Raw genomic sequence first — 16,390 nt, forward strand, 5'->3', positions numbered from 1 at the left:
ATTTTCAAAGCAAGTAACTTTTTCAAAATTCCCTCCATTTGATTTTTACAAATATTTATCCTGGTTATTCTTTCACGTAGTCCTACATATCTTATAATAATCAATAGCTTCCAGTCCAAATTACATATACATCTAAAACCACTTGACCTCCCTCCATTGTAAACCCATTATAATTGCAATTTTTAATTTCACAGATTTTATATGAATATTTTCTGTGATGGTCTAATTTTCAATAGCTCACTCTCCATATGAGCTGCAGCAATTGCGGTGGGTTTCGTGACCTCTCTTATCAAATGGTCACCTTTTATTTTTTCAAAATTCCTCCCTGTTGATTTTTTACAAATATGTATTATATTACAGCTGTGGTTATTGATTTACGTACAGATCAAATGTTCAATAGATTCCAGTCCAAATTACATATACATATCTAAAATCACTTGAGGTTAGGTCTCTGAACTTCCTCGTCCATAGTACCAAAGACAGTCAAAGAATTAAGAAACAAAAAAATAACAAAGTTGTTTAGAAACTCGTGCTAGTACAATAGCGAAGCCGCATCAAGCTACTCCTGTCCTGGTGACAGCTGAACAGATGGGGGATAGCCGACACTACGGAACTAGCTAGCTAGCTATCAGTACAGCCGTCAACGAAATCAAACAAAGGGGTTTGAGGGCGTAACTGTTATACTCGATTAAATCAAGAAAGAGTGGATTAAATATGAACGTTAACTAGCTTGTTGTAGTTTGCCAGCTCGCGTTAGCAAGCTTATTTTTTTGATAGCTACCGTTATCTAGCAATGTAGGCTACACGTTAGCTAGCTAACCTAACGTAAACGCTATTTTCGTAAAGCTTTTGAGGCCTGTTCATCCTGACAATTTATTTTATAGTTAGTTAACCGAGGACACTACCAGCTCATTTGCGAGGTAAGTAACTTGCGAGCTATTTTTCGTTGCTGTACTAAAACCAACTAGCATCTCATGAGAGCCAACATTGGCTACGTAGCCTAGACCTATTTCTAGTTATCGTGTGGGAAATGGCTGTGAACTATTTGTTAGCTTACTATCTGGCATCAACAGGTTAACGTTAGTGTTCTAATTTGGTAATCTAATTATACCTAGCTAGTTTAATAAAAGTTCTCAGTCAGATATAGTTAACTAACTACCTACAGTACAGGTAACTCATTAGCAATTTCAACATGGCTGTTACAGCCAGTCAATTTATCCTTGGCGTAAATTGGTCATAGCAAACTAACGTTAGTTAGCTAGCTAGTCAGCTACATTTCCCTGAAATATAACTGCCAAACAGCCGTCTATAATGTTAGCTAGTGTTGCTGATTAACATTACTAGCTAACGTTAGCTACATAATTTCATTTTGCAGAGTATTTTGTTTTTCTTCAACATATAGCTAGCTATTCTTTCTATACATGTTATTTTACACAGGTTAGAGTTTGGGAAGTGCACGTGGACTTCCCACCCGCTAGGATTGTTTTTGCTCACTGTAGCACTGCTGATCTGTGCTACTCCCTCCTAGCTATCTGCCATCCATCCGCAGCAACAGGATGACTGACGTCCCCATCCGAATCATCATGAGACGCCTCCACCAGGGCTCCAAATGATATGATAGTAGCTAGCTGGATTGCATTCTGTGCCAGCAGGAGCCTTGTGCAGGTTCTGCTGCTCTCATTGGAGCAGTTATCGCTACGGTTTTGGGAAAGCCTCGAGACATCCGGGACTATGGGAAACAGCTGCGTTTGTAGAGAAGAAAGTGACGTGGAGGATGGATCGGCAACTCGCAGGCAACTCAGGCGAGTTGATCACCCCGCTGCCGATCCCCCTGTGGCACGAAGCAGTCGGCCCCGGGACCCTGTCAGACCCCCACGGCGTGGCCGGGGACCCCATGAACCCCGCCGGAAGAAACAAAACGTGGATGGGTTGGTGCTGGACACACTAGCTGTGATCAGGACTCTAGTTGACAAGTAAGTGTTTGAAATGAAGTCTATTTCCCAACCAAGCTAGTGGACATGGCATGCATAATAAACGTTGCTTCCCTTCACAGGTCTTGTTATGTGTCTGAACTGTAGTACAGTTTGTTCAGATTGTGCAGGCCCTTTGTTGGCACTTCAGACATTCACAGCACTCACCTCTGTGGTCTTGAGATGTTTGAGGGGTGTGTAAACTCTCACACGGGATAGGCTTACATCTTGGTACAAGCTTGTTGGCCATTGAGGTGTTATCCTCCAGACAGCCTCTTCTGCTCCCTCAGAACCCTGTCAATAGTGTTTAGGTTGACCGAATGCTTCCTCAGAGCTATAGAGGTCTGGGTCTGATTTTACGCTCTAATGATAAAGGACTTGAACCTGTGAACAGAGACAGATTCTTCTCTGGGATTATCCTCCAGGAGGAGTTACCAAGGGAGCATTAGGTCTGCTGTCATTGGTCAGATTTATAGGCAGGAGGAGGGAGGCCAATGTGCCAGCCTCTCTATCAGACAAAACAACATCCTCAACAGTTGCAGCCATCCATCGCACTGTTCCGCTCTGCCTCTAGCTTGTCATCTGAATTTCATAACTGCTTAGAGCAAGACACTTAACATTGCACCCACACATTACATGTGATGATTATTGAACTTCACTGTCACAAGATTCTCTGTTCACAATCACATTTTGTTTTTTAGCGACCAAGAGCCCCCCTATTCCATGATCACGCTGCATGAGATGGCAGAAACGGGTAAGACAAATGTCCTTATATGGTACTGTATGTGAGCATTGATGTAATACATGGATTTCATAAGTTTCTCAAGAAAGATTGTTAATTTTCTTCAGTATCAGATAGAACAGTAAGAGGAGCTCTGTCCTCTGTGGCTGTCTCCTGTGTCAAATTAAGTAATTAGTGTGTACTCTTGGCAGCTTTAACCTCTGGATATCGATAGAGTGGATCATAAGGTTTCCCAGGCTTTGCCAGTCATTACTCTCTGTTAAAGGCTCTTCTAGCCCACACAATGATACTAATGCAGGCTTCTCATTCCGTCTCTAAGGCAATAATGAAATGCCTTTGCGCCTGCCTATTAGTCATGACAATCTCACCTGATCCCACAGCAAGATTGTGTTCATTTTACATTGAGACTTGCTTGTAAAGTTTTACTATTAATGCTACTCGTTTTTGAGAACCAGACCCATAGTGCTAGAGCATGGTGCTAGTTCTTGTGTACAGTCAGTGGCAGGTCTGAGCCTCTCTTTAGCTGGTTTCAGAGGTGGATCTAGCGGGGCCTATCAGTCTTAACATCTGTATCCAGCCCGCCAGCTTGTCTCTCCTCTCGTTGCCCAGTCCCTCCAGGATTTCGTGACTTTTTTGTGATTTCTGTGGCCAAAAATGCTTGATTTAGAGGCATCTTTTCTGAAATTCCGAGCTACATTTTGCGATGTTTTGTTCACGTTCATTTCATATAAAGCAATAAAAAGTCATATGTGCTCAGTTTTAGGATGATTTTTAAGCAGAATACATAATACAAAAACAATTAGAAGCATTTAAAGTGCTCGATTTGTTTATTTTCAACATTTAAAAAATGCATTCCCCCATAATCTGTAGGTACTAAAAAATATTAAACTAGGACAAAAGAAACACCTGTGGTCCAAGCTGTTTTTAAGACATATTATATCTCAAGGTCAACTTCCATGAAAACAATTAGAGACAAAGTGCTCTTTTGGGCTGTTTCTTTTTTTGAAGAAACGCAGCTCTTTTTCTGAACATAACGAGAGGTGAAAATCGGAAAAATAACACTTGCATCAATTAATTAGATAAAATATATATCCGTGTGTCATTTATAATCCACTCACACACACCTCTCTTCTCCATCAGGCTTGGGGCATGCTATCAACACGAGATGAACCTCTCATTCACACTCTCTCTCAAAATACAAATGGATTCAAAGCTGATCAATCGCTTTCAATTTGAGGATCAATATTTATTTAGCATAAGTTGTCTTCAAAATACTTGATTGCGATTTTTTAAAGATTTTTTTCTGAAAGGGTCATAAGGGAGATAAAGAACAGAAAACGTAAAAATAGAGTATTGTGGTTGATATGTACCTTTAAAACAGTATTGCCATTTCTAAAAAAAAAAATCCAGGAAGATTGTGCTGTCGTGATCCATATTAAGTTTTACAGAGAGTTTAAAACGGCAAAGCTGACAAATTGCACTCAGTGCTTTGAGCAGCGCTCCCCATAGACATCCTGGGGAGAGCAGAATGCCAACCACCCTACTAAAGGCAAGGTTAGCGGAGTAAAAGTTTGAGTAAAACGCCACTCACCTTGATTCTTTCAGCGCTTGCCACAGTCTTTCCTGCTACCACTTCAGTCATGGTGATCTACCGCTGCTGTGGGAACTGTTCTGACATTCTCATATGCTTTGCTGATTCGAAGTGACTGTTGATTGTCGACTTTCTCTTGTGTTCCAGCACAACGTTGCACGGAGTGCAAAACAATTTCCCACCACTTTCATGTAAAACATTTGGAAATTGTTTCGCACTTAACCTGTTATTTTTGATGGCAAATGATTGATTTATTTTCATTGTACTACCTGTCAGCCATCAACAATCAGCCATCTTCGCACGTGAAAACACTGACAGGCCGTGGGGGGGAAACTTTGTTGACGTGTGGTTGGAGACGGCCATTTTCCACGGTATTTGGTCAAAATTACGAACCCGCTTTTGATTGGACCCTTTTATGCGCTAAAAGGGCGGGGATTGGTCAAAATTGCGAGCTTTCGCGTAATATGCGCAGATTGTTGGATTTTGCATTGAATTTTGCGATTGCAGAATCCTGGGGGCACTGGTTGCCACAGCTGTGTACTGTTTACTTTATTTATAAGTGCATCTGTTGTTTTGATGGTTGAGAGAGACTGGTAGGTTTGGAGTAGGGCAGTCGGGTGTTGAGTCACTGCTACTGGGAAGGGTAGAATGGAGTTATTCCTGGGCCTGTTATCAGGAATAGAAGTGGGATTTTTCTATGTTACACACTGATGTTATGGATATCTGTAAAAGGGTAATTCCCCGTTAACGGAATTGCGCTGAGACTCAGATTTTTCACTTTAAAATGTATGCCAAACAAAGTTGAACAAACCATCCAACTACACTACATGACCAAAAGTATGTGGACACCCCTTTTAAATTAGTGGATTCAGTTATTTCAGCCACACCCGTTGCTGACAGGTGTATAAATTGAGGACACAGTGACTCAGTGACTTTCAACGTGGCACCGTCATAGGATGCCACCTTTCCAACATGTCAATTCGTCACATTTCTGCCCTGCTATAGCTGCTCCGGTCAACAGTAAGTGCTGTTATTGTGAAGTGGAAACGTCTAGGAGCAACAATGGCTCAGCCGCAAAGTGGTAGACAAGCTCACAGAACGGGACCGCTGAGTGCTGAAGCGCGTAATGTGTAAAAATAATCTGTCCTAGGTTGCAACACTCACTACCGAGTTCCAAACTGCTTCTGGAAGCAACGTCAGCACAAGAACTGTTAGTCAGCAACTTCATGAAATGGGTTTCCATAGCTGAGCAGCTGCACACAAGCCTAAGATCGACATGCGTAATGCTAAGCGTCAGCTGGAGTGATGTAAAGCTTGCCGGCTTTGGAGCAGTGAAAACGCGTTCTCTGGAGTGATGAATCACGCTTCACCATCTGGCAGTCCAAAGGACGAATCTGGGTTTGGCTGATGCCAGGAGAACTCTACCTGCCCCAATGTATAGTGCCAATTGTAAAGTTTGGTGGAGGAGGAATAATGATCTGGGGCTGTTTTTCATGGTTCGGGCTAGGCCCCTTAGTTCCAGTGACGGGAAATCTTAACGCTACAGCATACAATGACATTCTAGACGATTCTGTGTATCCAACTTTGTGCCAACAGTTTGGGGTGAGCCCTTTTTCAGCATGACAATGCCCCTGTGCATAAAGTGAGGGCAATACAGAAATGGTTTGTCAAGATCAGTGTAGAAGAACTTAACTGGCCTGCACAGAGCCCTGACCTCAACCCCATCGAACACCTTTGGAATGAATTGGAATGCCGACTACAAGCCATCAGTGCCACTAATGCTCTTGTGGCTGAATGGATGCATGTCCTCGCAGCAATGTTCCAACATCTAGTGGAAAGCCTTCCCAGAAGAGTGGGGGCTGTTATTGCAGCAAAGGGGGGACCAACTCCATGTTAATGCCCATGATTTTGGAGTGAGATGTTTGACGAGCAGGTGTCCACATACTTTTAACAAATTACACTGAACATTTTACAAAAACACATTTGTTAACAGAATTTCTGTAAAATCTCCCTCAGATTTTTTTATGTACCACGTTTACCAAAAACTCTAAATATTTGCTCCGAATTAAGATTCAAAGATGTCTGCAGAAGGAATGGGGTGTCAGCTATGAAATGACACCTTGACTTATTCAACTACAGTAAGTAAAGTGGATTTACAGACGTTAACAGAATTACATCACAGGTCCCTGATCTGTACTATACAGAAATGCATAATTATGGATATGAATGTCATTCTCTTCATGGTGATATAGCCTGAATAGTAGGCCCCTATAAATTCTGCATCGCTGTGAACGTGGACAGAATCATGTAATCCAGACATTTTAAAACGGAATTCAACAATATTTTTTTAAATCATTGAACTTAGTAGGAAATCAATTAAATGTATTGAACTTATTAAAACATTTATTAATATGCCTAAAATAATCATAAGCCATGAACAAAATGCATCACTGATTCCTATTTTCCTTCAACTTTCTGAAGAGGAAATGCGGTAATGCCCCTGTCTTTGTGGGCACATTTCTCTACCACTTTGTGTAGTCGTTAGCCTTTCCATCTACCAGAAAACTTATTGCTTTCTCAAAAACCCTCAATTAATTGTTAACTGCAAAGTAGCCTGATATCATGATTATTTGCATCAATAAGTATCTTGCTGGTGGGTAGTTGAATTAGGGTATCAACACCCCAACAACAACAACAAAATTCCAGACCTTGTGGTCTCCTGATGGGGTTGTTGCGGACTTAGAACATCCAGTTTTTGTTTTTCTTCTTGCAGATCAGTGGGACGCTAGAAGATCTACTTCTGTTTGCACTCCAAAAGGTCCCAGCTACATCACAAATGGTTGTTTTGTTCGATAAAGTCCTTTATATCCCCAAAAACTCAGTTTAGCTGGTGCGCTTCATTCAATAATCCACCGGTTTCCCTCCTTCAAAACGCATACAAAATGAATCCCAAACGTTACCAATAAACTTCTCCAAATAAGTCAAACAACGTTTATAATCAAACCTCAGGTACCCTAATACGTAAATAAACGATAAAATTTAAGACGGCGAATCGTTATTGTTATTACCGGAGATAAACAATGTACGCGCATTCACCAGAACATGTAACAAACACTACAGCCAAAATGGGAGCCACTTACAAAAACTACAAATTCTAGCTAATTTTTCCAAAAACAAGCCTGAAACTCTTTCTGAAGACTGTTGACATCTAGTGGAAGCCCTAAGAACTGCAATCTGGGAGGTTTTCCCTTCATATTAAAAATGACAGCCATAGGAATCAATGGTGGGATTAATTTTTTGTTCTTTTTTTTCTGGATAGTTTGTCCTTGAGTCTTTGCCTGCCATATCAGTTATGTTATACTCACAGACATTATTTTAAAAGTTTTAGAAACTTTAGAGTGTTTTCTATCCAAATCAATTATATGCATATCCCAGCTTCTGGGCCTGAGTAACAGGCAGTTTACTTTGGGCACGCTTGTCATCCAGATGTCAAAATACTGCCCCCTAGCCCAAAGAGGTTAAAGTATGATTTTGAGAGAAAAAAAATGGAGAAGAAACGAAACATGGGAAAAAGCCCAGGAGAAAGCATAATTAGGATTAAAAATAAACTGATGTAGTAGTACAGGGATAGGCAACTGATGGCCTGCGGCCCCCCTTTTTGTAGACCGCGTCTACATTTTTGTATTTTATGAACTCAGTCGGTCTCAACTTACTGTTGAGCGTTAGAATAGTAGAATACACAAGGTGCAATTTCAAAATGGTGTGCATCATCAGTTTTTCTCTCTGTCAGTCACTAACCATATTTACATCCACAGCGTTTATGCAAGTGAAGTCATTCTGTATAAAAAATTAATTAAAAGATCACGACAGCTGTGATGGAAACACAGTTTTGGTACAATTTGATAAATGCCAAAAAGATAATTTGTTTGTTGGACATGGTGAGATCCAACATAATTATGCTTGGGGACCCCAAAAAGCTAGAGCCAGCTCTGACTGCATGCATGGGTATGAATGTGGGTACACAGACCGACGAGCAACTGCGGCCCCCTGACGAGCCACTGTGGTCCCCCACCCTATCAAAGTTGCCCATCCCTTTTTATAGGGCTCTAGAATAGGTACACAAAAGTAAGGAGGATATTGCATACTTCTATTCTTCACACTGGCTATTATTTTAATGAGCTCTGCCCCAAAAAACACCTAATTTGGTTGGTTAGGACCAAGCCTGAACCAATCATAGAGGTCTGTTTCACAAGTTTGCACATCAAAGTACAGCACAGTAGAGCTCAGTATAGTACAATACAGTACATTATACTGTACTCATACAGTACATTATACTGTACTCATCAAGTGTAGTGTTGTCACGATACCAGAATGTACTTCGATAACAGGTTTAGTGTCATGATACTCAATGCCAGAATTATACCACGGCAAAAAAAGAAAACATATTATATAAAAAATATAAACGCAACATGTGAAGTGTTGGTCCCATGTTTCATGAGCTGAAATAAAAGATTCCAGGAATGTTCCATATGCACAAAAAGCTTATTTCTGTAACATTTTGTGTATACTTTTTTTACATCCTTGTTAAGTGAGCATTTCTTCTTTGCTAAGATAATCCATCCAGCTGACAGGTGTGGCATTTAAAGAAGCTGATTAAACAGCATGATCATTACACAGGTGCAGGGGACAAAAAAAGGCCACTAATATGTACAGTTTTGTCACGCAACACAATGCCACAGATGTCTCGTGTTTTGAGGGAGTGTGCGATTGGCATGCTGACTGCAGGAATGTCCACCAGAGCTGTTGCCAGATAATTTAATGTTCTCTACCATAAGTCGTTTTTAGAGCATTTGGCAGTACCTCCAACCGGCCTCACAACTGCAGACCATGTATAACCACGCCAGCGCAGAACCTCCACATCTGGCTTCTTCACCTATGGGATGGTCTGAGACCAGCCACCCGGACAGCTGATGAAACTGGGTTTGCACAAACAATTTCTGCACAAACTGTCAGACACCGTCTCAGGGAAGCTAATCTGCGTGCTCATCATCCTCACCAGGATCTTGACCTGACTGCAGTTCGGCGTTGTAACCAACTTCAGTGTGCAAATGCTCACCTTCAATGGCCACTTGCACGCTGTAGAAGTGTGTTCTTCGGGCCTCCTGAGTGACGCAGCGTTTTAAGGCACTACAGTCCCGGGTCTGATCCCAGGCTGTTTCACAGCCGACCCGGGAGACCCATTTGGCCCAGCATCGTCCGGGTTAGGGGAGGGTTTGGCCGGCCAGGATTTCCTTGTCACATCACACTCTAGCGATCCCTTGTGGCAGTCCGGTTGCCTGCAAGCTGACTTCGGTCGCCAGCTGGACGGCGTTTCCTCCGACACATTTGTTGCGGCTGGCTTCCGGGTTAAGAGAGCAGTGTGGCTGGGCAGGGTTGTGTTTCAGCGGTAGCATGGCACTCGACCTTCGCCTCCTGAGTCCGTAGGGGAGTTGCAGAGATGGAACAAGACTAAATACCAATTTGGAATTGGGAAGAAAAAGGAGTAAAAAACATGTGTGCTCTTCACGAATGAATCCCGGTTTCAACTGTACCGGGCAGAAGGCGTGTATGGTGTCGTGTGGGCGAGCGGTTTGCAGATGTCAACGATGTGAACAGAGTGCTCCATGGTGGCAGCGGAGTTATGGCATGGGCAGGCATAAGCTACAGACAACAAACACAATTGCATTTTATCGATGGCAATTTGGATGCACAGAGATACCGTGACGAGATCCTGAGGCCCATTGTCGTGCCATTCATCCGCCGCCATCGCCTCATGTTTCAGCATGATGAGGCACAGACCAATGATGCAAGGATTTGTACACAATTCCTGGGAGCTAAAAATGTCCCAGTTCTTCCATGGTCTGCATACTCACCAGACATGTAACCCATTGAGCATCTTTGGGATGCTCTGGATCAACGTGTACGACAGCGTGCTCCAGTTCCGCCAATATCCAGCAACTTCGCACAGCCATCGAAGTGGAGTGCGACAATATTCTACAGGCCTGATCAACTCTATGCGAAGGAGATATGTTGTGCTGCATGAGGCAAATGGTGGTCACACCAGATACTGACTGGTTTTCTGAACCACGCCCCTACTTTTTATTTTTAAGGTACAGTATCTGTGACCAATAGATGCATATCTGTATTCCCAGTCATGTGAAATGCATAGATTAAGGCCTAATGAATTTATTTAAATTGACTGATTTCCTTATATGAACTAACTCAGTAAAATCTTAGAAATTGTTGCATTTGTTTTTGTTCAGTGTAGTTTGCAGGGGTCTTCACTTCAATTTTGTGTTTTAAGGTATTAGAAATACATCAAGACTTAATCTGGTCGATATTTTCTAGGAGCCCTTTTCTATCTGTTTGAGCCTTTGTTTCTTCCTATTTTTTTGTAAAATGGATATGTATATGGATTCATTTCTCAATATTGATGCTTAGCTTTCATTTGACACCCAATTTCATATACTCCTATGAGCTGTTGCTGTTCATTGGTCCTTTTACATGGAAATGTCCAAAAGACATCCATCTGCCTTATGTGCTGCTGTTGCCACAGAAGTTAAAGTTGAGTTACATAGTTTTATCACAGGGAAAGGTTAGAAATTATTCAATTATTTTGAGTTAAGGATGGCTAGGGGGAAGAGAAGACAAAATAATACCTAACTTTCCACCAAATTCAAAAGTAATTGAGTTTCAGTTTCTGGCCAGTTGAGTTATGCACAACAAAGCCTCCAAGCAGACGTGCTTAGACGCTAAACCTCAGACTGCACATATCTGCATCTAGTGTGACAACTACAAAGAGGCTGTTAATTAACCAGTTTTGCTGTCCCCTGCTAACCTCCACCTTTTCCCCCTACCCTACCCCCTGTGCCACCCTAAGATGACGGCTGGTTGGAGGTGGTCCAGTCTCTGATCCGGGTGATACCGCTGGACGACCCACTGGGACCAGCTGTGATTACCCTGCTGCTTGACGAATGCCCACTGCCCACCAAAGTGAGTACTAGTTACCATCTGGGTCTCGTCTGTGTAATGCCTCCCAAGATCCATCTTCCTTGCCTAATGCCTACAAACAACTCAAATTCAAAGCTCAACTTCCCAAAGCATGGCCATCCACTCTTAGACACTCATTGGTAGCAGCTGATTACAACACACCAAGCTCATGTTCCAGTAGGGGTGGGGGGATTGATAGTTACTAAAAATAACTAGGGTTGAGGAGTGATGTTGCCACTACGGTGCATTTGTAAGAATGCAGGAATGATGGTTGGAGACAAGGTTTCCAGTTCAGGGTACTTATTAACTAACTAAAAAGCACAATACAGGCACATGGGGGTAGGATGTAGATTTGATGGCTTGTTAGGCCAGTAGGTAAGTTTGTGATACAAGTTATGATATGAGGTTGTGGTTCTGGGGGTTATAAAATGGAGATACTAACACATGTTAACATATAATCATGACTGACAAGTGCAAGTGGATAAGAAATTGAAAAGTATCAAACGAGGGGGATCACGTGACCCTTGAACGAGATGGCCGCATGAACTAGGAGCTCCGCACAAGTAGTTTCCAATTCCTAATCTTACCTCCACTTCAAGTTTAAACTCATTTAGCTTTAGTTAAAAAGTCATGGCGGCTTCAAAAGGCAACACTACAGGTGACATTTTTACCCGGACTCGAGTACTAGCGACGGAAAAAGCCTCCAAGAAGCAGCTAGCTTCAGAAAAAGCTAGCGCCATTAGCCAGGAGAAAGAGGACCCGTCCCCCCCCCGAGGCCCAACGAATGCCAACCTCGCACTCTGTCGAAGACATCTTTTCTGAGCTGAGATCCCAACGTACAGAACTCAACACTAAACTAGATGCCATTAACGCTCAGCTCAGTGCGATAGGGGGCAAGGTGACAATCCTGGAAAATGCTTTGCCTGATATAAACAACAAGATAACCATAAACGCGGGGCGCCTGGACGAGGCAGAGGGGCGAATCCTATCCACGGAAAACTTATTGACAGACGCCATGGAAACAATAGCATATGCTAAAAAAAAAATAGAGCAGCTGGAAGAGAAAACAGAGGACCTGGAAAACAGGGGGCGAAGGAATAATTGTGTTCTATTAAATCTGGGCGAAAAAGAAGAGGGAAACATGCCACTGATCCGCTACCTGCAAGACAAACTTCCCGAATGGCTTCACCTGTCCACCGACAGGCCCATAGAACTCGAGAGAGCTCACCAAGCACTGAGGCCCCCACCAGCAGCCAGACAACCACCGCGCCCAATCACCATACGTTTCCTGAGATTCACCGACAAGGAACGAGTCCTACAGGCGGCGAAAACCAACACCATTACAGTGGGAAACGCCAAACTCATCTTACTCCAGGACCTGTCAGCTGGAATACGCCGAAAGCGCCGAGAGTTTGACGAGGTGAAGAAATGCTCCATTGACCGAGGCATCTTTAGGGGATTCAAATACCCAAACGAGCTCAGGATTCTTCACCAAGGAGCCCTGCGACACTTCAAAACTCCCGAAGAGGCAAAACGTTTTTTGAAAGACAACCCCGGTCAATGAGAAATGGACCATTGACTAAATGCGATTACTGTTATTACTAAAGGAGGTAAGACAACATATAGCCGATATCCAAAGACCCACCGCCCTGCTAAATTTCATTATAGCCGTCCAATCTATATTTATGTTCCTTTAGCTGAGAGGGATAGGCCCCATATTATAACCTAGGCCTACTGTATGTAGGCTGGGCTATTGATTTTATTTTCTCCCTTTTTTAATGTGGTCTGGACGTATACGCCCCTAACACAGATACTCCTGCTTTTATGTCGAAAATGATAACTCTGTTCAATGAGCATTGTGTTTCCTTTGGAGTGTTGGCAGTTACTCAATGCGGGCGGAGAGGATGAGGCATTTCTTTGGTGGGGAGGGGGAGACGTTGTGCGTTGCTAACTGTTCCCTGTCTTTTTTTTTGTTGGAACACAGAATTGTGACTGAGCGGGGAGGTAATAGATCCAACGGGATATGTCGAGTTGTTTGGGAACTCGGCTGGGGTGTTCAGAGATTGTTATTTTATGTAAACTATTTATTTTCCTTTTATGTGAACGCAGCTGTAACTACTATCCACCTTTACCCAGAGATGACTTGCACTAAAGTTCGATTACTGTTCGATGACGATGACTAGTACCTTAAATCTATTGACATGGAACTGCCACGGTCTAGGCCATGCAATAAAACGGAAAAAGATACTATGTGCTCTAAAAAAAGAAAAAGCAGACATCGCGCTATTGCAAGAGACACACCTCTGTGATGCTGAACATGCCAAACTCCGCAGAGCTTGGGTGGGACAGGTGTATTTCTCATCTTTCAAATCCAACAGTAGAGGTACAGCAATACTTATCCATAAGAATGTTCCATTCATAATTGACAAAAACATATCTGATCCGGAGGGGAGATTTATTTTGATAACTGGGTCACTGTATGGGCAACCAATTACTATCTTAAACATATACGCACCTAACACAGATACTCCTGCTTTTATGTCGAAAATGATAACTCTGTTCAATGAGCATTGTGTTTCCTTTGGAGTGTTGGCCGGAGATTTTAATTGTACCCTGAACCCAACCCTAGACAAATCATCTCAAGCCACCACCACAAATCCTAGATCTGCAAAGATGTTGAACTCTCTTACTAAAGAGATGGGACTGATAGATATCTGGAGAGAGACTAATAGCTCAGCTATGGACTATACATACTACTCTAATGTCCATAACACCTACTCCCGTATAGATTACATTTTTATCCCAAAGAGTTTCATAAATTCAGCCACGTGTACAATCGGACCCATAGCGCTTTCGGATCACGCCTTTGTCCACCTCCGCTTTGACCTCTGCAAAAACATCCCGAGATCAAAGAGCTGGAAATTCAACACCTCCATGCTATCAAACGAAGCATTCCATACATTGGTAACTACATGGATAGACTTCTACACACAAGACAACAAAGATTCTCCTGTTTCTCCGGCCACAATGTGGGACGCTGCTAAAGCCACACTAAGAGGTCATCTAATTGCATATGCTTCCTCTAAGAAAAAAGCAATGGAAGCACACAGGCTAGATCTGGAGAGGGAGCTGGAACGCTGTGAAAAAGTACATAAACAATCTCCAGACAGCACCTCCTGGAGTCAACTTAAAGCAGCCAAAGCCAAACTGAATTTGGACTATACTCGGGAGATTAAAAAAAAAGTTTTCTTTACTAAACAGAAATACCATGAGTATAGCAATAGGCCTAGTAGATTGCTTGCTTATCAATTAAAAAAAGAGCAGTCAGAGCGTACAATTATGGCTATCCGAACAGCAGAGGATGAGGTCACATATGACCCAAAAAAGATCAATTTAACTTTTCATGATTTTTACTGCAAACTATATACCTCTGAGAGAAAACACACGGAGGCAGAACTCCACTCCTTCCTAGAGGGAATCTCGCTACCTAAACTATCAGAGACCGACCAAGAAGATCTCAACTCCCCCTTCACTCCTGAGGAGATCCTGGAGGCAATTACCTCCATGCCACCTAACAAGTCCCCAGGCCCAGATGGATTCCCCAGAGAGTTCTACAAAGCTTTTTGGCCCCAGCTTAGCCCTATTTTCATGCCAATGCTGGAGGATTTTTGCAAAAACGGAGTTCTCCCAGACTCAATGCACACAGCTCGCATTACAGTGTTGCTCAAAAAAGACAAGGACCCACTATCCTGCTCCTCCTTCCGGCCCATAAGCTTGTTGGATTTCGACTACAAAATAATTACCAAATTGCTCGCCAAAAGACTAAACACTCTTCTTCCCAAAATAATAAAAGCGGACCAGACGGGATTTATTAGAGACAGATACTCTTATGATAACATTCGCCGTCTTTTTGATATTATTGATCAAGTAAACGCACAGAAGACCCCTGTCCTGCTGGCTTCACTGGATGCTGAGAAGGCGTTCGACAGGATGGAGTGGAGCTTTCTGTTCTCAGTCTTAGAGAAGTTCAACATGGGCCCAAACTTTATTAAATGGATCAAATCACTATACTCTCATCCAAATGCCATGGTGACTACTAACGGACTGAACTCTGACAGATTCCCTTTGGGACGGGGCACAAGACAAGGGTGCTCGCTGTCCCCCCTGCTCTACTTGTTGGGGGCGGAGCCTCTGGCAGAGTTGATAAGGAGCAATCCAAGTATTATGGGTGTTCCTGCAGGCGGCCTGCAGCACAAGATTTCGCTTTACGCGGATGATGTCTTGCTCTACATATCCAACCCTGAGAAATCCCTTCCTCCCATTTTAGATACAATTGCTCAGTATGGCACGTTTTCAGGTTATAAGATTAACTTTAACAAATCCACTGTCTGCCCTCTCAATATTACACTCACCAGTTCTATGAAGACACTATGCCCATTCCAATGGAAGACACAGGGGTTTCAATACCTTGGGATATTCATAACACCAGATCTGAATAGGCTTTTCAAAGAGAATTATCTTCCACTCCTGGATCAAATCAAGAACAACCTCCAAACCTGGATCTCCCTCCCAATTAGCTTAGTAGGAAGAATTAATGTAATCCGTATGAACATCCTCCCTAGACTGAACTATTTATTTCAGATGCTCCCATGCTATCTCCCAGCTTCCTTTTTCAAAACAATTAACCAAAGCATCACCAAATTTATATGGGGCAATAAAAAACCTAGGATCAAGCTTTCCACTCTATCGAAACCTGAATCTAAGGGTGGTCTTGCCCTTCCCTCCCTTCAATTGTACTACTGGTCTGCCCAAATCCGCAACATGCTAACATGGATCACAAACAGACAAGAGTCAACGTGGAGCCAGATAGAAGCCCAATCTTGTGGTTCATTGCCACTAAGCTCAACTATATTCATTGATAACTTTAGTGAAGTGGGCAACATAGCCAAAACATTTGTGATTTACAGTACCCTACGAGCGTGGCGGGACTGTAAGAAATACCTGGGCATCTCCTCCCAAATATGTTCTCACTCGCCTATAGTAGGCAACCCAGACTTG

At 42.7% G+C, this 16,390-nt stretch overlaps 1 protein-coding gene across 1 annotated transcript in view; it reads left to right on the plus strand.

Annotated features, from left to right (window-relative positions):
• The first annotated feature begins 363 nt into the window (after nt 1-363).
• Nucleotides 364-16,390, plus strand: part of rspry1 (ring finger and SPRY domain containing 1) — a 35,598-nt gene continuing 19,571 nt past the window's right edge. Inside the window, exons 1-4 of the mRNA XM_055934298.1 lie at nt 364-920; nt 1,529-1,973; nt 2,672-2,724; nt 11,223-11,335. Of these exons, the coding sequence (XP_055790273.1) occupies nt 1,615-1,973; nt 2,672-2,724; nt 11,223-11,335 (525 nt within the window). The 5' untranslated portion in view covers nt 364-920; nt 1,529-1,614. The remainder of the gene's footprint in view (nt 921-1,528; nt 1,974-2,671; nt 2,725-11,222; nt 11,336-16,390) is intronic.

Source organism: Salvelinus fontinalis, chromosome 9 (genome assembly GCF_029448725.1).
Source record: "Salvelinus fontinalis isolate EN_2023a chromosome 9, ASM2944872v1, whole genome shotgun sequence".
Classification (NCBI taxonomy): domain Eukaryota; kingdom Metazoa; phylum Chordata; class Actinopteri; order Salmoniformes; family Salmonidae; genus Salvelinus; species Salvelinus fontinalis.